The sequence below is a fragment of the Antechinus flavipes genome, chromosome 2 (genome assembly GCF_016432865.1).
Source record: "Antechinus flavipes isolate AdamAnt ecotype Samford, QLD, Australia chromosome 2, AdamAnt_v2, whole genome shotgun sequence".
In the NCBI taxonomy this organism is placed as follows: domain Eukaryota; kingdom Metazoa; phylum Chordata; class Mammalia; order Dasyuromorphia; family Dasyuridae; genus Antechinus; species Antechinus flavipes.
This window is the reverse complement of record NC_067399.1, coordinates 21,460,548-21,484,805: the sequence shown is the minus strand read 5'-3', so window position 1 is coordinate 21,484,805 and position 24,258 is coordinate 21,460,548. Positions and strand designations below refer to the sequence as shown.

General features: G+C 45.2%; 1 protein-coding gene across 1 annotated transcript in view; it reads right to left on the bottom strand.

Moving 5' to 3' along the window:
* EXOC6B (exocyst complex component 6B) overlaps positions 1-24,258 on the bottom strand; it is a 507,603-nt gene that overhangs the window by 429,768 nt on the left and 53,577 nt on the right. The window contains exon 2 of the mRNA XM_051974280.1: positions 6,263-6,428. Within this exon, the coding sequence (XP_051830240.1) occupies positions 6,263-6,428 (166 nt within the window). The remainder of the gene's footprint in view (positions 1-6,262; positions 6,429-24,258) is intronic.

The window sequence follows — 24,258 nt, the reverse complement described above, 5'->3', positions numbered from 1 at the left end:
TGTCTTTTGTCTCATTTTTTTTAATCCTCAGGGGTTAGAACAGTGTATAACATACTGCATTTTATTTTCTTCATCATTTTTTTCTGGTTTGATTTATTTTTTCTTGTACAGCAAGATAATTGTATAAATATGTATGCATATATTGGATTTAACATAGTTCTACCATGACTGATGAGTTGAATGAGCTCTGGAAATTCTACTACCTCAGTACCTCTTTTCAATGTATTTCCAGCCCACAAATACCTAAGTGTCTACCACAAGCAAGGAAGTTTTATCATAAAATAATGAAAAATGGCAAATGGCTCTCACCTTCATGAAACATACAGTCTACAGGAAGGGATTCAACATGTCTGCAAACAAGTAGGTCACAAGGCAGAGTCTGACAGAAACAAAGACAACGCCAGAGGAAAAGCTGAGGAAGAGTTCCCATTTGGTGGGACAAGGAAGGTGTCCTAGAGAAGTGGCCCCTGAGAGGAATCTCTGAGATGCAAAGGTGGTCCAGACAGGGAAGACCGTCTGTGACAAGGCACAGAAATGGGAGAAATATGGAGAATGGAAAGCAGGAAAATACAATGGGGCTGAAAAATGCACAGAAGAGAGGGGAAAGAATTAAGACCACAGCTGGACAACTGCGGGTCTTGAATTTCAAGCTAAAGAAAAGAGACTTCTAAGTTCCAGACTCCTTCCCCCCAATACACCGAGTCTTTTGTTCATACCTGACATACAAGTGCTTTGAATGTGTTTTCCTTTCGTGCACTCTATCACTAACATGGCTACCCCAGGGCTGCCAGCCTCTAACAGGAAGTTGTAGAGCAGGCGCTGGTACAGATCTACACAGAAGGCTTTAATCAGGGCTTCTGGTGAGAAGAAGGATGACTATTTTTATCCTCTTTTGTGTAAAACATGTAAAGGTGCTACACTGACAGCCCAAGTGGAACAGATGCTGCTGCCGAAGACGCAAATGTCCCTCCAAAGGGCGGAGAGGGGGCAGGCCCCTGGCTAAGTCGCCCTCTGCCAGCGGCCAGCCAGCCTCAGCCAAGGAAGCCGATGTTTCTGCACCTCCGTAGGTGAGAGGAGACGTGGGAGCGCCGCTTTCTGCGCCACCCACGGGACCACCCCAACCCTGAGCGTGAGCACCAACTGCCCAAGGTCATCGCCCCTTAAAGAGAGCCTGCAAGGTCCTGGGAGGCCGGCCCGGCAGGTGGCCACGCCCCCGAGACCATCGACAAGCACAGAGAGCAGAGGCGAGGGCCAAATGTTGGGCGGGCGGGAAATCCGTCAAGGACTCACGGGTTCTGCCCAAGTCCGGACTGAAGGGCACTGCCCGGGATGAGGTGAGCAGGGCGCCCCATGTGACAAAGGAAGAATTCTGGAGGACGTGAGAGAGCAGGACGAAAGGGAGCCGCCAAGGAGCCGGCGACAGGAGGGGACGATGGGCCGCTCACAAGCGAAGTCTGAGGGCTTCTTGGGCCTGTCAGCAGCATGGGAGAAACCAAAGGCCCGGCTTCTGGGAGGCAGCGGACAGCGCCAGAGAGGAGGCTGCCACAGCTTGTCTGCAGACCTCCTTGTGAGAGGGAATGACTGGCCGGGGATGGCACAACGTTCTGGCAGAACAGAATACATTCGATAGGGACAAATGGGGAGTTCTCTACGCGGGGACATCAAACCAAGCACATCACTGAGAGATGGAGCTGGACAACAAGGTCTTAGAAAAAGGACTGGAGGATCTTAGCGGACCACATTCGGACAGTCAGCGGGCAGGGTAAGCCACAGAAGTCAAAACTCCTCGCAGGAGGCCTCCTGTCGTCTTCCTTTGTGCAGCCTCGGGGCTAGCAGGGTGCGTCACACCTAGAGGCTTCACACCTGACAAACACCACACTTGGCCTGAGAAGCAAAGGCAGTAGTGTCCCGGTCAGCACACATCTGGGGTCCCGTATTCGGGTCTGGAGAGGTACCTACAAAACCAACCATGTCCACAAGGGGGCAGCCACAAGGGGAGACTGGAGACTGCACTGCAGAAAACTGGTGGAAGGATCGGGAATATTTCATCTCGCAAAGAGACTTCCTGAGTCACTGAGAGCAGTGCTTGCAGTTACCAAGGACGAGCATTTCCGGAGCTCTTTCAGGTGTGCAAAGCACTTTGCATGTGTTATTACAAGTGAGCTTCAGACCCACCCTAGGAGGTAGGTGCTATGATTATCCCATTTCACAGATGAGGAAACTGAGGCTGAATGAGGTTACTGACTTGTCCAGGTTCCCATAGCTAATAAGTATCCAAGAGGGATTTGAATTCAGATCTACTTAGTCCAGCCCAACACTTCACACCCTAATAAACTTGGTTTTTTTGGCCCCCAAAAGAAGAGAAACCATAGGTGCACGGCACAGAGAGACAGTCCCTAGCTCAATGTCGGAGGAAACTTTCTACCAACAGGGCTCCTGATCTCTGAAAGGAATGGGCTTCCTCGTCCCCTCTGCCCTCCACCACAGGTCTTAAAGAGGAGCTGGGACATCCATTTCCTAGGGAGTCTGAAAAGACTTTCTTGGTTAACCACTGGTTAGACTAGATGGCCCCGAATTTCCTTCCCACCCTTGGGTTCTGTGGTTCTCTAATGTACAGACACAGTCACTAAATGACATGGTTTCCCTTCTACTCTCTCGCCAGCAACCTCCTCTTAAGCCTCCTTAATAGGAGGCCGGAGCCTCTATGAAATGCACCCTGGAAGCAGCTTGGGGGGCACGGCACGAAGTGCTCCAACAAGTTACACTGCCATTGGCAGCCCACCCCACTCATTTCCTCCACAACACAAGAAACTTTCCAAACAGGAGCACAGATTATTATATTCTTACATCCTGAGACTCCAACTAGGGAGTGGGGGGGAGGGGGGAAGGAGAAAATCCATATGGAATAATTTCAGTTTGTTCCAAAACTGAGGCCAAGTCTGAATTCTATTCTATTAAATGTCTAATCAGGCTTACTAAAAGACAGAGAAATAGCCCCAGACTTTGTCGTCCTTCCAACTTCCACAGGGATCTGCCCTACCGAGCTTTAAGAAGGATATTCAGCTTCACTTTTGTAGATCTCCTCTGTCTAATTAATGTTTCTTTTCTTTCTTACTGCCCATTCAGATATGTGTTCTAATTCAAATGAACCTCCCCACTTCATCTGTATTGGTGATGAGGAAAAAACCTCTTGCGGAGGTCAAGGATTTATGCAAGGTCAAGGAGGTTCTACAAAGCGACCGGGAAACCAGTCAGAGCTGGCCAAGTCCTCTCTGTGAATAACATGGCGCGGGCCTACGGGCCAATATGAGGGCCAGAACTGCTCTTCTCGGGCGGAGAGTGAGACAGCCACTCCTAAGGCTCTACCAGGGAATGAGATACCAGACTCCCATGTGGCACACTCCATTTCTCTGGCGTTGACTGATAAATATGTCGTTCAACGTGACAAAAAAAGAAATGATAGGATAGCACTCTCCCAAATTACAAGAGATTACAAGAAATTTTAACAATACATCTGAAAAATATCAAAATAATTTCCAAGGAATCTCTAAACAGAAGGAGACAGAGAAGATTTGGGGTTCAGGAGTCATGTGAACAGACCCTTAAAATGCTCATGATTGGTGCTGTGCCTTTCCAAATGGGCTGCGCTAAAATCCTGGAGAAATCATAGATCAATGGAGTGATTCCTTAATGGAAAATCTAAGGATCATTTCACTAGGAATAATCATGCCAAAGGCAGAGAGGGACAGGCAAAAAAAAAAAAAAAAAAAAAAAAGGCAGTTCATATACATGCACGTATACAAGACTACATTTTTACACACACACACACACACACACACACACACACACGGCCTGGCTTCTGACCTCACCATCCCTCCAAAGTTAGCCATGATGGTGGCCAAATCCCCAGGCCTTTCCTCAGTGCACCCCCTCCCCGCCCTCTCTGCTCCTCTGTTCTCTCCAGCTTCATCGGACATTGCAGTTTCCTCCTACACGGCAGGTTAGTTCTTAGTCTTCTCTACCAGATCCTCGTCCAGGACAAACCCCGAAGTGTCACTGACCCCAGGGCTCTGTTTCCAGCCTCTTCTGTGATCTCACTGGCTCCCATGGACTCTGTCACCATCTCTTGGCTGATGACTCTCAAATCTATCTGTCCCGCACAGACCTCCCCCTGGATGTCTCATAAACACCTTAACCCAGCATGTCCAAAACGGACTCATGATGGCTCCCCCTCTTTGTCCCTGACTTCTCGGTTCCTGGGAGTGCAGACCTCTGGGCGTGTCCCTTACTGTTCTCCCTAAGTCCTCACTCTCCCTCACCCCCATTTCATCCTTGCACCACCTCTTAAATTCACCTTTTTCTCTCCTCTTCCACAAGAACCAGCCACCTGCTGGCTGGGTCTCCTTGCTCCAGATCCCTCCCTACTCCCTCCATCTTCTGATCAGCTGCCAAAGGGATCCTCCAAAAGAGCAGATCTGAACAGGTCATTTCTGACTCAATAAATCCCAGGGGTTCCCTAGGACCTCCAGATTCAAATGTAAAATTCTTATTCTGCATCCAAAGCCCTTCAGATTCTGCCCTCTGATTCCATCTTTCTTCCTATGCTTGCAAAACTGTGACTGGCCCCCCAACTCCATATCCTGACTCCAGGTATTGTCCCTGGCTTCTCCTCAAATCCTGGAACACGCTCCCTCCTCATCTCTGCCTCCTGGCTTCCCTTGCCTTCTCCCAGACGCCTTTCTGGATGCTCTCTGATCCTGGTGCTTTCCCTCCGTGATGATCTTGGCTTGTCTTTTTGCAACTACCTATGTTCTGTCTCCCCATTACACCATGAGCTCCATAAGAGCAGGGACTGTCTTCTACTTTCTTTGACACATACTAGGTACTTAATAAATGTTTACTGACTGACTGAAAATATTTTGAAAGACAACTATAGAACCAAATGAAACACAATGCTTTTTGGCAAGATGATGACTGAAAAGAAACATATGAACAAACATGCAAATTTGATAATTACCTGAAAGAACAAAAATGCATCTTTTTTGATGGTGGATTTGGAGATTATAAAGAAATACAGTTATAAAAATGACTATAGAGAGATTCTGAAGAATCTTTGAATGAAGGTGAACTAGTATTGTGTGTGTTTGTGTTTATTAACTGAAGTGACAGCAAAACCAATTAATAATGCAAAAGAATAGCTGCTAGAAAATGGCTAGAATAAAAGACTCGCAAAATACCACTTGTCTGTTACTACTTCTGATCGACTCAGTCTCTTTATTTTTCACAGTAACAATGAATTCAAATCTAGCACAATCTTGATTTCCTTTTTTCCTCTAAGCTGGCACCATTCCTCTATCAAGAAATTCTCTATTGTAGACTTGCACAAACTGATGTTAAGTGAAGTGAGAAGAAAGAAGCAAGAGAACACTGTCCACAGCAACAGCAAGATTATACGATGATCAATTCTGAAGGGCCGTGGCTCTTTTCAACAATGAGGTAATTCGGGCCAATTCCAAAAGACTTGGGATGGAGCCATTAGAATGCAGAGAGAGGACTAAGGGGAGTGAATGTGGATCACAAAAGAGTATTATCACCTTTTGTTGTTGTTGTTTGATTACTTTTTGGTTTTTTTTCCCATTTTTTTCTTTTTGATCTGATATTCCTTGTGCAGCATGGTAATTGTGGAAATATGTGCAGAAGAATTACACATGTTTAACATTAAAAAAAAAAAAAAGAAAGAAAGAAAGAAATTCTCCATTTAGTGACAGTTCCAGTTGAAAAGTGACTCAATCTAACAAATTCCTGAGTCCACAGAAAGTCTGAGCATCTGCTTCACAAGGAGCCCTCGGCCTGCTGGAGATGCATTCCCCAATGTCACCCTAAATGCTCCCAAAAAAGCAGGAAGAGGACAAAGCTCCAATTATGAGGAATCTCCAAGGAAGAAAAAGACCAGGGTCACATGAACAGTGGAAATCTTGATTTCAAACAAAAATAAGGCAGGTGAGCTGCAGAAACACCCCAGGGTGAACAATAAGTTCTATTCTTTAGCTGGAGTCTCAGCAGTTATCTCCACTAGTGATACCCAAGTGATGTCGAAATCCTCATCTACTGGTTTCTGCCCACCCACATTTCTTACCAGGCTGCCATAGTTTCCAAGTCCTTCTCCAAAACCAGTGAACTCTCCCTCTTTTCTCCCCGCCAACCTCTCCAGCTCTCCCATCCTCCTCCCCACCAGCCTCACCAGTTTTCCCAGCCTCCTCACCTTCAATCTGTGGGCTTCTCCTCTCACTTTCAGAAGTTCAGTGATGGAGTCCACAAAGCCCTGGTAATGGAAGTTACACATTTTCTCAATCTCCCGGTCATGATTGCGGATACGGGATTCCAGCTTTTCCATGAACCGACCATGCTCCTCACCATCGTAGACAGATCTAAAACAAAAGAGTTTAAATCAAGGTAATACCATAGTTCATCCTCTCCTCTCCACCAGTAAAGTAGCAATACATTTATTTCCAATTGATGAAATCAGGAATAATAAAACCTTGAGATGAATCAGTTTAAAAACAAATCAGCTTCTTGTAAACTGCCCAAAGTACACATCAGACATTGATCAGTGACTGGCACATGGTAGTAAGACCTTAATAAACATTTGTTGCCTGTTTGATTGCTTATTACATAGATAATGAAGAACCAAGAAAACTTGCAGAAGAGTCTAGAGGAAAATCTCAGAAATGTTTATTAATTATCTCAAGGAAAGCTCTTCATTCAAACCCCACCTCAAAGCCTTCCTATCTGTTAAGCTCATCTGCAAAATGGGAATTCTACAGTATCTCTCTCAAGAGGTATGGAAGACTCCAAAGAGCTAATACAGTAAAGCACTTTGTAACAGAGATCAGAAAGCGACCCGTAAAATCACGGTCTAAGAAATTCCCAGGGGAGGGAATTTCATCCACCGATGCAGATCAACTTCTCCACTATTTTTAGTCTCAGAAAGTAGCCTAGAATCCCCAGGGTCATACACATATCTGAAGCAGGACTCAAATCCAGGTCTCCCCTGGTTCCAAGATCAGCTTTTTATCCATTTTGCCATGCTTCCTCTTACGCTCCAAAGCTGCTGATGTGATAGGGATGATTATCATTATTTGTCTAAGAAATAGTTAAGATCAGTTGTAGGATCATCGTCTGGTTTCCGGCACCCACAGAGCCCAGCACCCTCCATCAGGTTGATGACGGATGATCCACTTCCACTGTAACTGGAGACACCATGTATCCCTGAATTTCACTCTGCTTTCCTTCTTGTTTTTCAGAACCTCCTACCAATCTTTGCAAGATTCTCCGAGTCCCTCCTACTTGTCATTTCCTATAGAGTCTGGCTCCTTCTTATAATTACCTTTTTCTTAGACCACAATGTGTACCCGCCATCCTCTCCTGGCGAATGCCTGGTGTTTTTTCAGATTTTTGCTACCACAAAAAGTGTTCTGTGAGCGCTCTGGGATAGAGATGATGTCCTTAGAATATATGTGTAGGAAGGGGAACAGGGGGCCAAAGGGTGTGAATTTTTGAGTCTAGTTTTTAAAATGATTTAACACTGTTTTCCAGAACGGCTAAATGAATTTCCAGGTCTACCCCCAACTTGACAGTTCTACTCGGGAGGGACTGTCTTCCCCCATCCCTCCATCCCTGGCTGGTTCTGACTTTTGTCATCTTTGCCAGTGGAACCTCAGGGGTCTGGAGTTATTTTCTTTTGAATTTCTATTATTGGTAGTAAATTGGAGCATTTTTCTAGAGTTAAGTTTAAAGGGTTTTTTTTTTTTTTTTTAACTTGCAGCTCATATTCTTTCACTATTGAATGATGGCTCTCGGGTTTTACATATTTTTGTCAAGTCTTGAGATAGCTTAGATATCAAGGATTTTATCCAAGATTTGATGCCAAGGTTTGTTACTACATGACAGTTTCTCTTTAATGTTGGCCACACTTCATTTGGAGAAATATTAATTTTATCCAGTCAAAACTGTTCATCTTCATTTTTATAACCAACTCCATCTTTTCACTGGCCAAGACTTCTCCCTCAGCAGTAGCTATGAAAGAGGCTTCTCCTCCTCTCCATTTTATTTAATAATGTTCCCTCTTCGTTTCAGCCAAATTCAAATAATTGTGCCTCTTGCCCTTCTGATCAGAGAACAGAGCAATGAACTCATCAAGCTCCAGGGAAGGAGAGGCACAGGATAGATAGGGCCCCATTTCCCACCCAACTGCTTTGCTCCGGGATATCTTTCACTTCCCCACCATGGTCTGGCATTAGGTGCCTTCCTTACTCCTCTCTGTACCTTTTCAGCTTTCTTGTAGGGGTGACTTCCCCTGTCATTAGATTACAAGCTCCCTGAGAATACTGGCTTTCTTTTTCATATATGTCTCCTGAGCCCTTAACACAGTGTCTGACATAAAAAAGGTACTTAGTAAATGTTTATTAAAATACTAAGTTTGCTGTATCAAGCAGCAAACTGATATCAAAGGGGAAGAGAAACCTACCAAGTCCATGATTTATGAGTCTACTTTGTAGTACATTGGCATATCAGTAAAAATTGTTTCTAATATTTTGTCTCAGTTTCCTCATTTGTTAAATATGGCTGCCAGTGGAGCAGTAGATAAAACTCTGGACCTGGACTCAGACCTGAGCTCAAATCCAGCCTAGACACTTACTAGCTTTGTAACCCTGAAAAGATCACTTAGACCCTTTATGCTTCCATTCCCCCAACTAGTATGGCACCAACTTTGAGCCAGTGTCTGTAAAAGCACTTAGCACGGTGCCTGGCACACAGTAAATGCAAAATAAATATTTCTTTCTTTCCCTTTCTTCCCTTGTTGTACCCCTTTAGCATCTATAACAAGAATCCAATGAGATAATATAGTAGAGTACTTTGCCAGCTGTAAAGTGCACTATAAATATCAGTTATTATCATTATAAATATATGCATATAAAAGTTCAGCTTTCAGAGAACATGATAAAGGGTTGTAAAAAGTTATTCCAGGGAAGGGAGTGGATTCCAGATCTCCCTCCATGTGAAATCTTCTTAAGCCACAAAGAAGGAAGGAGCCTTTCAGAGCTGTCGTCAGCCAGTTAATGAAGCACTTTCAACCAAAGACACAACTGAAGAACTGCCAATGGTTGAAGAGCACTTTCTGAGTACCCACGACAAGGCTGCCAGTTCTATGTGGGTAGAATCCATAAGGCACCTCAGACTGGCCACTCCTTCCTCTCCATTTCTCTTTGCCTGCAGATTAGGGGGAATCAATGCTGCTAGGGTGCCCTTGAACAATCCATGCAACTCCCTAGAGATTTTTTTCAAATATCAATCCAATTCCATTAAGTTCCTCTCATCAGTCCCCTCCTGACCCAGAAACTCACAATTTAAGAGCTTAATTTTTACCTCTTTCCACTTAAAAAGCTTCTCATTTTCTCCCCCACAGAATGCTGTTAACAATATAATGTGCTGTCATAAAAGAAAAGGAAATTTCCTCAGAGAAAAGAAATTTGATTCTTATAAAAATAATAAACCTCTATTCTATTCAACTCAAACACTGATTAATAAGCTTATGAGCAAGGCACAATGAAAGGAATGAGAAATACAAAGAAATGTAAAAAAAAAAAACAGTTCTTATCCTCAAGAAGCTGGCAAGTGATGGATACTTTTAGACCAAGGAGACCCAAGCTAGTCAGAGGAGAAGAAGAAAAGCTAGCACTGGTTTGATCAGAAAAGCTTTCCCAAGGAGCTGAGCCTGGAGGAAAACTAAGGACAAAGACACAAGTGAGAAGGGTATCCAGGGCCAAGGCCAGACGCAGGCCAGTCGGGGCCAAGGGACATGGCTTCAAGATAGAATTCCAGTAACAAGGAAGCCAGCTTGGCTGGAAGAGGTCTGGAAAGGCAGGTTGGAAACACAAGGTCAAGGCGGGGAACTTGTGTTTTATCTTAGATGCAATCACAAGTCCCAGATGGCCTTTCAGCAGGAGAAGGACATGGTCAGAATGATGCTGTAGGAAGATGAGCTTGGCAGGTGTATGAAAGACAAAAAAAGTTTGGGGATATTCTCTTCTACTTACTTTAACTATAAAAAAAAATCAAAAGCGGGGAAAGAAGAAGGAAAAACCCAATTATAGGAGAACTGGGTTCAATCTGGTATTGCCCAAAACACTGGACAAGTCATTTTCCCTCTGTGGGGCTCAGTTTATCTGTAAAATGGGGAGATGACGAGATCATCTGTGGGGATTCTTTCCAAATTAAACATTCTGTACCTTACTTCCATTTTCAAACTAGGTCAATAATATGAAAAGGAGGTAGACAGATATATGTAAGAGCAAAGAAGAATGCTCTAAACATATACACACACACACACACACACACACACACATTTCAAAACAGATTAAATCAGACCCTTTCCCTGTCTGCTCCTCTACCACCCTAAGGCTTCTGTTCACTTCAAAACTATAACATTTTTAACTATGAAAGGAATAAAGGAGAGCCTTATGATGTGCTGACCAGCCAAGTTATCATCTCAAGCCACAAAAGACGAGAAGAAAAGGGACAAAAAGTCATTATCAAACTAGAGTTGGAAGGGGGTGTTTCCATCACTCATACTGACACTGGAGGGCAGGCAGTGGCTGTTCCCACTGCTCCATGGCTGGGTCCGGCTTGGAGGCCAACAGACTGCCCACAGGCCCAGCCAGTACCACAGTGAGGCAGCACAAGCCCATCGCCTAAGGAGGTGACAGACACACAAGCACTGTGTCTGACTTCCAGGCAAAAACAATGGTTTGGGCCAGAGCAGTTCTGGCTGATGAGCCCAAGAGGTAAAAGGAGCAAACCTGGGGCCCAACTGCAGGTTCTGGAGTACCCTGATTTTCTCCTCAAAGCTAAGAGGGAGAAGATACACTGCTTCCTACACATCTACCATCTGCCACACAAGATCCACAGCAGTGCTCAAAACATTCTTTGAATGGAAACCTTAGTCCTTGCTCAGTGTCACCAAGCACCCAGGCCGGGCTCAGGGTGCCAGAGGGCAAGCATCAGGTCTAAACTTTGCAAAGATGGCTGAGGCTCTTTCTCCTGTGGCTGTTTTTTAGCATTGAGCAGTAACCAGGTATCACTTCCTGAATCACTGCCCCCTCCCCACACCCATAAGCAAATTATATTTAAAATAGAGAGAGGCTGCCATCTAGCGATCATTCATTTATTACATTCCTTGGAGGAATCCAGAAGCTGCCCTTTCTCTTCGTCCTCCTCTCCTCCTCTTCCTCTCTCCACCTTCTCCTTTCCACTGCAGAACAACCCTAAACAGCCATCAACTAGCTCCTCAAACTCGACTGCAATGGGCCCCACACTGGATAAAGGGAAGAGACCGTCTATGACATATTACTACAGAGAAAAAGTAAGAATTACTCCTTTAAAATCAAACCCTGGATTCCAATTTCCAGTCAGGCAGAGTGAAGGAAAGGGTCAAAATGTATTTGAAAAGCCCAGGTGTGCCACAGGTGAGTAAGTCCAGTCATGAAACCTCATGTGCACTCCTGCTTACAATTGGTTTAACTTTCCTTGTCAAGCTACTGGGAGTGAGGCAGGGCTTGCACCAGGAGAGATAATAGCCAAATGACAAGAAAACACATTGGCCTCTTGAAAGCTCAGTAAAATTTTGGCTGCCCTTAGGAGCTGGCCAAAGACTTTCACGGTATTCCCATGTGTGATAGGTTGGAGATGGAGCATGAGACTGACTAAATAAATGCCAGGATATAATTGTTATTGTGGTCACATAACACCCTAGTCCCCAAATTCATGTTTTCATATGCATATCACTAAATCCTTTCTAGGATTAAGTTCTTCAAACTATGATTAATTAAGAGATTTTCCACCTGAAAAAGGACCCTCAAGAGTTCCTTGAATGACTACAGAATTATACCATTTGCTCAGACCCCAACAATTTAATGTACTTAAAAATGACCAAACAAACCAAATGTTCATAAAGAGGCAAAAGCATGTTTGAAAATAGTCTTATTGGAGAAAAGATCTTTAAACAAACTACACAGCTTTAAAAAAAAAAAAAGTGAAGAAAAGGGGCCACTTCCATTCTGTGAGCCTGCCATTCCCAATGTCCCTGCTGGTTCTCTCAAAATCCTACCTGAAGCAATATGGCAAACCCGAGAAAACCTCCAACCACCAGCCAAAGAATACAGGCGCGTATTTCTTGCAAACCCCTCTCTCAAAAGGAGCTTAGAGTCTATTATTTACCAAACCACCAAACCTACTAAATTGGCTAAAGAGCAGGTGAAAAATAGCATCCCTCCATCTGTCCTATGGGAAAAGGGATTTGGTTATAATAATCTTGAGGACCCAAATGAAAACCAATTATTCTTTGCCATTTCCTTGGGAGTGGGTGAAAAACTTAAATTTGGATAGTTATCTGAACAGGTTTCCTTAGGATCATAGCAAAAAAGCAGGATTAGTTCTTGGCATTTTGAACTAACTGAATTCCAAGAGACCTTTTACCTGCATCCTATACTATGCTTTGCACCACAGCTCAATTCTCCATTCATGTGATGGTAACTTGGATGTCTTAAGAAGATCTACATAGAAGTCCAGAACCAAGAAAACTTTCAGAGAACAAAAGAAATGAAGTTTTTATTTTTGTTTTTGATTAATCTGTAGAACATATTCCAGGGTTTTTCTGGCCTTTTCTTTTTTATACATATATTTTTAAACTTCTGTCGTGGTTGCAATTCTAAAACATTTTATTCTCATTAAGTTCCATAAAAGCATCATTAGCATTTTTGTTTATTCCAAAGTTAAAAATAAAGTGGAAAAACAGCTCTCTGCATGATGTTGAAACAGGGCCTGCCAAAGGTCAAAAGGAGTTCAAAGCCCCTTTTACCTACTTACTGCTTCATACCACCCACAACTCTCCACTCCATCTGTCTAATGGCCTTTCGGGTGCCCTACTATCAACTGCTGCTGATAACCCAAACTGCAATTGGGGCCAGCAGGCAACAAGTCCCCAGCAAACACGGCAAACAAGCTTGTGCGAGGCGTAAATAGCTACGGACAAGCTGGATCACCATGGTCAAATCCAATGCCATGGGCAAGATCAAAAACATCTCCCGGTTTTCCATTCGTGGACCCTGAAGTAATAGCCATACCGAAGTCTCCAATCAGTTTCACCACAAAAACCAAGCAACCAAAAGAATGCCGGGGCTTGCAGCCCCATTCCAGAAGGGAAGGGGACCCCTCCCACCCCCCACTCACAATGGCGGGTCTTGGGGGCAGGGGCAGAGACACAATGGCAGTGCTGGAAAGTCTTACTCAGGGTTCCTGGCTCCAGGAACAGGAAGGCAGAGACAAGCAATCGGTCACAAAACATCAAGCAAACCAACAACAAACTATTAGGAAACAAACCAATTAAATCAAGGAAATTCCAAATTAAGGCCATTGCTACCTTAGCTGCTGCCATGATAATGTCACAACATTCAGACAATTAATTGCCGTCACTGCCTGGGGACAAGAAATGGTTAGTTAGCAGCTTCCTCTCGGTTTAACGCCCTTGTATGTCTGAACACCATGGAATGGCTTTGCCTTTGTAGTTGTCCACCGCGGTCAGAGGTCGAGTGGCTGATTTAGACTGGCTGGGAGCTGAGGGTGGGGGGTGGGGAAAGGGGATAGCTGTGCTGCTAAACCCTTCAAGATTAAATGCCAATGCCAATGAAGGCGGAAACTGCTGATGAGGGAGGGGGCCATCACTAGTTTGATCCATGGTTTCCATACTCCCATAATGCAATGGAGAAATGCTTTGCTTGGGGAGGAAAAGCTTCACATTCCCTGAGCTGGTGATAAGTGAAAATATGGCTCAGGTCATCAATTCCTCACTGATACCTTCCACTTCCTTAGCGCAGGTTACCTAACACGATGCTGGGGGAAATATCTCCATTTTCTTTGCAGAAAGACATCTTCCTATTTCAGCTAAATAGGCACTCTTCAGAGGAACAAGGATATACTAAAACAAGAAATGCACAATAGCCCCCTACTTTTAAGCTCCCAGGGCAATCAAAGTTAAAAGCACAAACTGCTGGAAACACATTATGGCCTGTGGCCTTCATCCATTCACTTCCACGAGGACTCCCAGGCTTCAGAGGACCACTGGACACAAACCTAACAAAAATGCAAACGTGCACGCTCATTAGCTCACAACAGAGCGGTGGCCACCTGGCTCGGTGGCTAGAGCACAGGGCAGAGAAAGGAAGCCTTGAGGCCCAATGAAGACTCAGAAACTTTCTAGCTGTGTGATCTCAGGCAAGTCATCAGTTTTCTCATCTCTAAAAAGAGGCTAAAACACACCCTACCTCACAGAGCTGTTGTGAGGATCCCATGAGAAGATTTTGGTGAAGCCCAGTTCCCAGCAGCAGCAACAGAAGCCCCAGAGCGAAGGCAAGCCGCCATGATTCCTACCTGCCAGCAAACCTTCAAGAAGGATCTGCCCAAAGCAGTCCTTCTCTGGCCTCTTGGGAATCCAGGATCAGAGTCCAGAAGACCTGGGGGGAGGTCCCCCCCAAGTTGCAGCAAGATGGCCTTCTGGTCTCTGTATGCTTCTGCGGGCAAGACCTTTCATGCATTTCTTAGCACTCTTAAGTTAAAGAATATAACCAGTCCACATGAAGAGGGGTTTCTTCACTGGGAATTAACTATATTGAAGAAATCAGAGAAACACAACAAAAAACAGTGAAAGGGGGAACGGACAATGCCCTGAAACATGTCAGCATTGTGTTGTCCCAAAGACAAGTAGTCTTTTTTGGGAAGCAAATTTAAGTTCCCTCTCCAGAGCACATTAATCAACAGAAATAATTTTTTCTGTAACCTAAACCTTGAATGCAAGAAGGGATGGTCTGGAAAGAAGAGGCTGAAAGGTGCATGACAAAAAGTCTATTGAAATCAGGGATCTGAGAATCATTTGGTTAAAAGCAGTAATGCTCCATCTTTCTCTAGAAGTGAGGGGGGAAAGCACTCTTTGGATTATTAAATTGCAACCAGGCCTGGCAAGCACGGAGAGCAAGCCTGCCTGGGGTTCCCAGGCCAGGCTGCCAGGACCTGGGGGAGGGTGACAGAAGTCCCTAAGGGCCCTTTAAAAAAAATGGCTTCCAGGTGGAGATGGAAATGTGTTCTGGTGATGTGAAGCCGGAGGCCATTTTTAACTTTCTTGCCTTAGTACAGATGACTGAACAGTGGACAATGGACTAGACAGACAGAAAACAGTAGGAGAGCCTCTGACCACCATGGCTAAGCTTCAAATTCAGTTAACCCCTAGGTCGGTAAAAGGCACATAGACAAAGAAAATCAAGAGAGGAGCTGTTCGAAAATAAAACCCCAAAATCTCCAAGTTCGGGTCTAACCAGCTTTGCAGGGTCTAAGAGAAGCCAAGAGCTCTGGCCAAACCCTGGAAGAGATTAGGAATATTCCAAAAGAACAACCCGTCGGGCACAAACTGGGCCCGGTCAACTTCCACATGCTCCCAACTCGGCTTCTCCTTACAATGAACACTTCGTTCTATAGTGACTTGTGTGCTTTTTCATGAAGATGAGCAACAACAATACCAATTTCTTCCTCTTCCTTTCCCCTTCTCCCAACTAAAGACCGGACATAGGATATAAATCAAAGCTAATTCAGGAAGTTTTACAGGATCAGAATTACAGCTTTAAAAAGTAAAGCAAACTTAAAAGGCCCAAGATTTCTCTGTCCCTATCCCCTACTTCATCCCAAATGCCTGCATCCCTCCAGAGAGGGACCATGTCCCAGCTTGGGGCCCGTCCTTCTCTAGGAATCTGCCAAGTACCCACCACACTCGTCCTCTGCCAAAGCATCCCAACAGCATGAAGAGCAAGAAGCTGAAAGGGACTGTGCTCCCCACATGGCTCCCGAGTGGTCAGCCCCTCTCCCATCTAGAGAAAATCCTACGGGCAGTGTGCTCCATTGTAATGACTGGGCTGGTCTTCTGCAGCCTCAGCCAGCTCCCTAAATACAACTGCAAAAGTTCACACTTGGCTTTGTGTTTTCTGAAACCGGTCACAAAGGGCCAGACTCACATCTGCTGGGGTGATGCCGGATACTGTGCCATGTGGCTAAAGCTATTTTAACAAAAATGTTCTAATGATGGTAAAAGCTCAGGTGGGAGGTTGGGAACAAAAAGCCATGATTTCTACCCTCAACTTTGTCAGGACTGCTGGGTGACCCTCAAAATCCTATCCTCCTCCTGTGTCTCATGGTCCCCAATCACTCCACCTTTTGCCCACAAGACAGAGGGTCCGGCAGAGCCCTTTGCTGCACACCGTCAGACAGAATCCAAGGGAGCTACCCAAAGAAGGCTGGATGGCTAAAGAGTCTGATGATGGGAGAAAGGGCTGGTGCACTCACAATTCCATTCCAAGCAATCATTAAGGACATCTCCATCCCCACTGACATCTAGAACATAACTAGGAACCCAGGATTGACCCTGGGCTTTTCTAGCCCTCCTGTGTGCCACCTCCAGGAGGCTACTCTTGACTCACACCAGGCCCATGGAAACTCTAGGTTAACCAGGTGAACGGCTCTTCACCGCAGCCCAAGGGCTCCCTAATCCCCCAGGCAGATTCCAGTCTTTTTCCTTCCAGGGTCGGCCATCTACCACCTCCCTATTCTCTCTCATCTAGTTGGCCTTCAAAGATCTTCACCAGCCACTCACCTAACAGAAAATTACAAATACTCTGGGGAGAAGGGAAGAGCGAGTCGATTCCCCATTCTAAGACAGGAGTAAGACAGGATGAGCCTTCATACGGAATCACTGGGGGACTTTTTTGCCTTCCATTTTCCATGGAGGCTTTTAATCACATAAAACCAAGTAGGAGAGCCTGAAGAAATTAATGCTCAGTCTTGAAAAAGTCCAGGAAATGGAAGACGTCCCCCCCAGCCAGCGTAGCTCCAGCCAACAGCCAGCCCCCCAACTGAGGCCAACATGGAGAGAACTCACCATGAGCCAAAGCTTTTAATGTCCCTCCTTTTTGAAGGCACAATGGAAACAATTCCCCAGAACAAAGAAGCTGCGTCAGCGAGCTCTCCGAGCTCAAACTCTTTCAAGTTGGAAGGACAGTTGATTCACACCATGTGTGGGAAAGAAACACGAGTTAAAACCGAGCAAGATAAATTTCTGGCCCCCAGAGCTGGTTAATATTAAACTGTAATGAATCATCTTTACAGCGCATTGTAAACAAAATGTTTTGTTTACCCGCCCATCCCCAATTGGACCCTCCCCTGAAAAGGAAATTTTAGGACAATTAGTAATGCCCAGGTCACAGATGCTCCACCAGGAGACAATTTTCAAATGCTGACACCGAGGATTGCATAAAAAACAAGCAGAGAGCCAACTGGCAGAGCCAGGCGCCAACCGGAGATGCAGGAAGGGCCTGGTCCCGGACTCGACCTCGCAATCCCCACGCTGGCGCTCTGGGGCGACACCGGCGGGGGAGGGACAACATCCGTGGGCCTAGCGGTCCCGGGCTCCTTCTCCCTCCCACTGCCACCGCCATCAGGCAACCAGAAGAGGAGGCATCTCCCAGAGCGGGTTCCCATAGGTTCTCAATGACAGGCTGCTCCTGACAACCGCTGACCCCAGGAAGAAAGCCCAAGAGTTAGCCAAGTCTCATAAACAGATGTCTATCCACAGAGGAGGCTCCATTCAGATTTGAGCCTGGATAGAAGCAAAGGAGAATCGACCCAACCATCGGCCTGCTACGTGCTCAGCATTTCACTGAGTGCCTCCAACAAAAAAGAAGATGACATGAACTCTGGGAACCCAACCCATCATGCACTTCTATGCAGAGCCTGCAACATAACCGGGTACAGAAAACCTAAGACTTGTAAAACACTATAATACTGATTGTAAGTGAAAGAAAATCTCTGCAATGGGCTTCCTATTATCTGCTTACTATGTGCAAACCATTTTTAAAACAAATCTCACAAAGCCCAGATTAAGCCCTCCCACAAGGGGATGCATGGAGCAGAATACTGGACTTGGGGTCAGGAAGCCCAGATTCCCAATCCTGCCTCAACTGATTCCTAGGAGGGAGATCCTGGACCAGTCACTTAATCCCTCTCAGCTCCACTTTCCTCATCTATAAACTGGGGACAATAACAGCACCAATCTCCCAGGGCTGCTATTAGGATTAAATGAGATAACACAGAGAGAGAACTTTGGAAACCTTGAAAATGTTACAAAAATGTGAACTGCTATCATTGACTATTATTTGCATCTTTTAACGTTCCCTGAAGAATATACAATACTTGGTCTCTCCATCTATTACTATTACAATATGGCGGCACATGGCAATATACCACTCCAAGGAGAATAAAATGGTAAACGGATTCTACATGTTGTATTTACATGACCTGGTAATGGTATAAAATCACTGAGTGAACAGGAAGGCTGGAAGGCTCTCTGCCACTAAAAACTGGGGTTTAAAATGACTGATCTGGGGCAGCTAGATGGCATAGTGGATAGAGTGCTGGTCCTGAAATCAGGAGGACATGAGTTCAAATCCAGCCTCAAACACTTAATAATTCCTTGCTGTATAACCTGGGCAAGTCACATAACCTCAACTGCCTCAATGGGGAGGGAAAAGGGGGGGACGATTATACAGATCAAAAATTCCACATCCATATTTAAATAAAGGGAAAGGTTTTAGGATAACAGTTAGCTGCAGGTAGCGTTTGAGGATCCTTGATCTAAATATTTGTAACTGTAGATGTAAACATTTAGTAAATGCTATACTATTGATATAGTAATGATCCACAAGACATTGTGCTGGGAGGGGTGGGATAGAAACGACTAAATGAAACATAGAACTTAGATTCTGCTAGAACTAAAAGGAATGATGGGAAATGGTAAAGATCCTCCAAGGAGGGATTAGGAAGGAGCTTCCCAGTTTGCCATGAAGGCTGGATATCAAAGGTAAGAAAGAGTTGGATAAATAGAAGGCATTATTTAAAGACGATCTGGTAATTATGTAGATCATAGGGCAACCAACTAGCAGAGTGGATAGAGGGCCACAGAGTGCCGGGCCTGAAGGCAGGAAGACTCCTCTCCCAGAGTTCAAATCAGCCTCAGACTATGTGACCCTGGATAAGTCACTTCACCCAGACTGCCTTAGTTTCCTTATCTGTGCAATGAGCTAGAGAAGAAAATGGCAATCCCACTCTAGTATCTCTATCAGGAAATCCCTATCATGGGAGCACAAAGAGTAGATCACAAAATGACTGAAAATCAAAATAAGTCAACTTGTCAATTACTAAAGGATATTTTTTCCCACCCAAATACAATGAACAAGAAAAGAATACAAAGCACTGTTTAAGACACATATTCTTCTCCTCAAAAAAAAAAAAAAAAGGTACATGGGAGCACAAAATGGCACAGCACTTGGACCTGACAAACTGAAAGTTTATTCTTGCCCAGTAACTGGTAGGAAGATACCTAAAGTTCTAGATCAGGGGTCCTCAAACTACGGCCTGCAGGCTAGATGCAGCAGCTGAGGACGTTTATCCCCCTCACCCAGAGCTATGAAGTTTATTTAAAGGTCCACAAGACAAAGTTTTTGTTTTTACTATAGTCCGGCCCTCCAACAGTCTGAGGGACAGTGAACTGGCCCCCTAGTTAAAAAGTTTGAGGACCCTGATCTAGATATTTGTAACCGTAGATGTAAACATATATAAATTATTGACATTCAAAGTGCATAATTACTGGTTCTAAAAAGTCAACCAAGTCCCAAGATATGCTCTGGCTACTGCTCAGTTGAACAGAGTATTGGATCAGTACTTAAGAAATGCTCAGTTCACACATGTGGCATTCTCTATTTCAACTGGTCTGAAGAGCTCAAGACAAGCTATCTCTCAATCAGGTGTATACTCTGCCAGACTTCTCAAACAAAAGCTTTCTCTTGAGGAAAAATCTTGAAAGACGGGGACAACTGCAAGCCGCCTATCAGGATGTTTCAGCCCAGAACGTCCTTCCTCCTAAAAGTCCAGGGCTGACCAGATCCTCCTCTGCTCCCAAGCACCTCTCCTCCGTTTAGCCGGCATGGTCCTTGCCAACCTTCCTGGTCTTCCTTGCACAATCATTTCCCTTTATGTTGCCTATAGTCGGCCACGTTGGCCACTTGCCACCATCCCTTCTCGTGGCACCCTTCATGTACTTAAGAAATGTTTTCCCTCCTTTCCTCTGCCTCACAGAAGCCCACCTGGGCACGAAGCCTTTCCCAGACCCCACAGCTGCTCCTGACTTCCCCTCTACATAACCTGGGTCATCCTCAACCTGCTCCTCACCCCCATATCTAACCTACTGCCCAGACTTACTGTCCCTCCCTTTATTTCATCTCTTTCTCATACTGCCACTGGCCTGGTTCAGGCTCCATTACTGCTGTAACTTACTCTCAGGTTTGCCTTCCACCAGTCACTCTCCACTCCAGTCCATCCTCCACTCGCTGTAATCTTCCTAATGTGCAGGTCTTGACCAGACACATCCCCTCTCCCTTCCAATAAGCCCCACTGACTGCTCCATGTCACCTCCAGCCCTTCATCAATTATCCCAAAAGTACCCTGAGATGCAGTGAAGCAGGCCTCCCTCCCTCCCCCCGGATGCTGCTCAGGAAAGACCCCATCTCTCAGACCCTCTGACCCCTTGCCCAGCATCTTCTCTGCCCCATCTCGGTCTGCAGACTCCCTTCCACTATCAGCTCTGGGGCTACCTCGCTCAGAAGGCCACCCCTTCCTCCTTCACTGTACGAGCCTTTCCTCCCGCACCTTGTTCTGCCCCTTTGCCTTCTTTGTAGCCCCAGAACAGTTGGGGGGGAGGGAAGGAGAAGGGAGCCAGCATCTATGGGCAGCCTCTTCGCTGTCAGCCCTGTACATGTATAAACATTCTCTCCTTCGGGCCCTTGCAGCACCGTGTTGGGTGGGGGCTGCTCTCCTGACTTTAGCTGAGGGCACGAGGAGCCAACTCCTGACCCTTGCAGGATATCTTGCCCACTCCAGCCCCGTCCTGTACTTTTGTCCCTCTCATCACCTCAGCGCCACACTAACACTTGGGATGTGTGGAGGGTGGCTCCTGAGGACAGGGGCAGCTTTGGCTTTTTCTAGGTTCCCCCCAGACTTAAGAGTTTTGACACACAGGGAGCACTTCACAATAATAATTAACTAGCATTTACAAAGGCTTTAAAGTTTGCAAAATACTTTATACATGTTAATACATTTGACCTTCACAACAATCTCAGGAAGGAGCTGCTATTAATATATCCCCATGTTAAGATAAAGAAAAACTGGCCTAGACAATTCTAGTGAGGGAGAATATGAAGCAGGATTCAAATTCAAGTTTTCCTGCACTTCAGGAAGGCTAACTGCCTTGCTGACTAATTGACTGACTGATTCCAGTAGGTATAGGCAATCCAAGCAAAAACCATCAACCATCAATATAAGAAAAGTTTAGTCCCATCAACCACAATATAAGAAAAGGTTCTTCAGTCATAATATGAACTCCCTGCCACTTTCTCTGCATCACTTAAAGAGTGTTAAGAAAGAGGGGAAAATCCTTCCAGTATAGTTCCCAAACATTCTAAATTGTGATGGCAGGGAGAGAAAAAGAAAAGGAGAAGCAAAAAAGAGAACTCAGCTTAGTGCAGTATTTTTTACTTATTAACTCTGACGGGACAAAAAGACAGCGACAGAAAAATGAACCAGAATGCCTTGTGTACGTACACACACACACACACACACACACACACACACACACACACACTTCCCAGACTACAGAATTGTCAGGACCTCCACAGCCACCTAGGCCAATCCCCACTCCAACGTTGACATAACATTCACAGGAGCCCTCCATGAAGGAGAACATTCTACTCTGGGATGGCTCTCACTATTAGGAAAGTCCTGCTGACATTAAACTGAAATTGGCTTCTTTGTAACTTGCACATATTGGCCACCATTTTGCTCACTGGTGCTCTCTTCCACATTGTTGTGATACGGGAGCCACCTGCCAGTGGCGGCTGGAGGTCTAATTCAGACCTGTAGAATGGATCTCTTCATGTGAGAGAAAGATGATGATGATGATGATGATGATGATGATGATGATGATGATGATGATGAAAGGAGACTGAGGGGCAATTGCTGTTCTTTGACCTCTGTCCTCTTCCCTCTGCCTCCAATTTATTTCCCATTCCACAAGCAACACCTGTGAGAGTAAAGGCTACTTTGCAACTCCTTCAAGTGTTATGATTCACAGCTGCAGAGGCTCTCAGAGAAATGACCTGTCCCTTAACACCACACGACAACAATCACTCCCAAAACTTCTCTTTTCCAATTTCTAGATCCACTTCTCAAATGCCATAAACTCATGTCCTTTTCCCAGCCTGAAACACTCCATCTTATCAATGGCCTATTTAAAATGTGCATGGGTCCATTTTAAGTCAAAGAACATGTAATGCCATTGATAAAGAAGCTAAAAGACAATAAGGGATTTGTTAAAACCAGAGTGAGCAGTGACCCTTCCATTGCTCTTCCACTGGACCCACTAAAGCACCACAAGAATTTGCATCCATTTCAGCTCAAGACTCTTTTAAAAAGAATGTGGAGAAATTAATGAGATTTTGGAGACAAGTAAGAGGACAGAAAACTGGTTATGTGAGAAAATGCTGAAGGAAGTAGGATTGTTTAGTCTGAAGAAGAAAAGCCAAAGGAATGACTTGATTACTCAACGTGAATATATTTGGAGAATGTCTACAAGACGCGTTACTCAGCAGGTGTTCTCCTGGGAGAACCCAACTGAAGCAAACAGACAAAACTGATGCAGGAGCCATCCCACAATAAAGGGAAAGGGCCCTTCTGGGCCACTGGAGAACAAGGAGAAGAGAGGAACGCCACGGATGGAGTTTTGGAGGCTGCCAATTGTCAGAAGGGAGAAGCCCAAAACCCTGTCAGGAGGTCTCTCAGAGGTGCTCCCCAGATTCCATCTGGGAAATGATGCCAGAAGGACAAGCACAAGGAAACTGTATCACACCTGCAAGCCTTCAAGTATGATTCCACAACAGCCACTTTCTATGGCTAAGTACAGAGATCATCCCTATCAGCAGACCAGGTGGTCATGGAATCTTAAGTCCATGGCAGACTGTGAAACAAAGAAAAATACAAAATGGCTACAGTCCCATGAAGCCCATTTCTGTTTCTATAGAAACAGTGGCAGAAAGAGAGAAAATCACTCAGAAAATACAAAGAGTCTGTTTTTAGACCCTCTATAAACATTAACTTAGTTGCTGGTATTCTAAATAAGAGATCTTTGTCCAATGACTATCATATAGCTTTCAATTTTCAAGGATTTGGGATGGTCTTGAATTATGGGAGCAAGGGTCCTATGCCTAAGGCCAGGAACTTTTTAAAAACATACTTTTTGTAATTATTTCTCATTATAATTGGCTTCCTTTGTAAGCCTTGTGTCCCTACTTCTGAATCCATGACATGTTAAACCAAGAACTCTTGATCCAAAGGATCTCAGCAATATCATCAGCAATCAGTGCGCTAAACCTAAAAGGCTCAGTGGTCACAATCTGCACATTTGGAGGGAGTTCTCACATAGGTGAGAGGCAATGAGCCTGCATGTTCTCTCCCTGGCAGATTACCTTTCACGGGTGGGGGTGAGAACTGCTGGTGTCAGGCCCACTCATCCATTTACCCTCCAACTGGGGCTAAACCAGCCTAAGAGTAACTGCCAAGCCTCAAACTCAGTAGTGAGGGATGTCTCCCCCAAGCTCCCTCCGGGAATGGGCAGAGAACAGTTTGCTCTGGGGGCGTGAAGGCAGGTACAGTGGAGCACCCAGAGCACGCAGATCACAAGGGCACCTGCTGCACCCCAGGCCGTCCCCAGTCACATGACTTTCCTCCTGCCACCAGACTATGATGGCTTCTGGGAGACAGAATGAGACTGGTGATCTTGTGCAACTTTGCCTCACTTAAATCCAATTTACTCCCAAGTCATCAGCCTCTTCAGAAACAGAGGACAAACAAACATCTTCCAATTACGTGGTACATTGCATGTAACCATGGCCACGTTGACATACACTCACAGCTGCTCGCACTGGGGTCTTCAGATTGGGAGCTCCCTGAAAGGCGGAGATCTCTGACCCTTCTTTGTGTCTCCAGAGCTCAGCCTGGGGA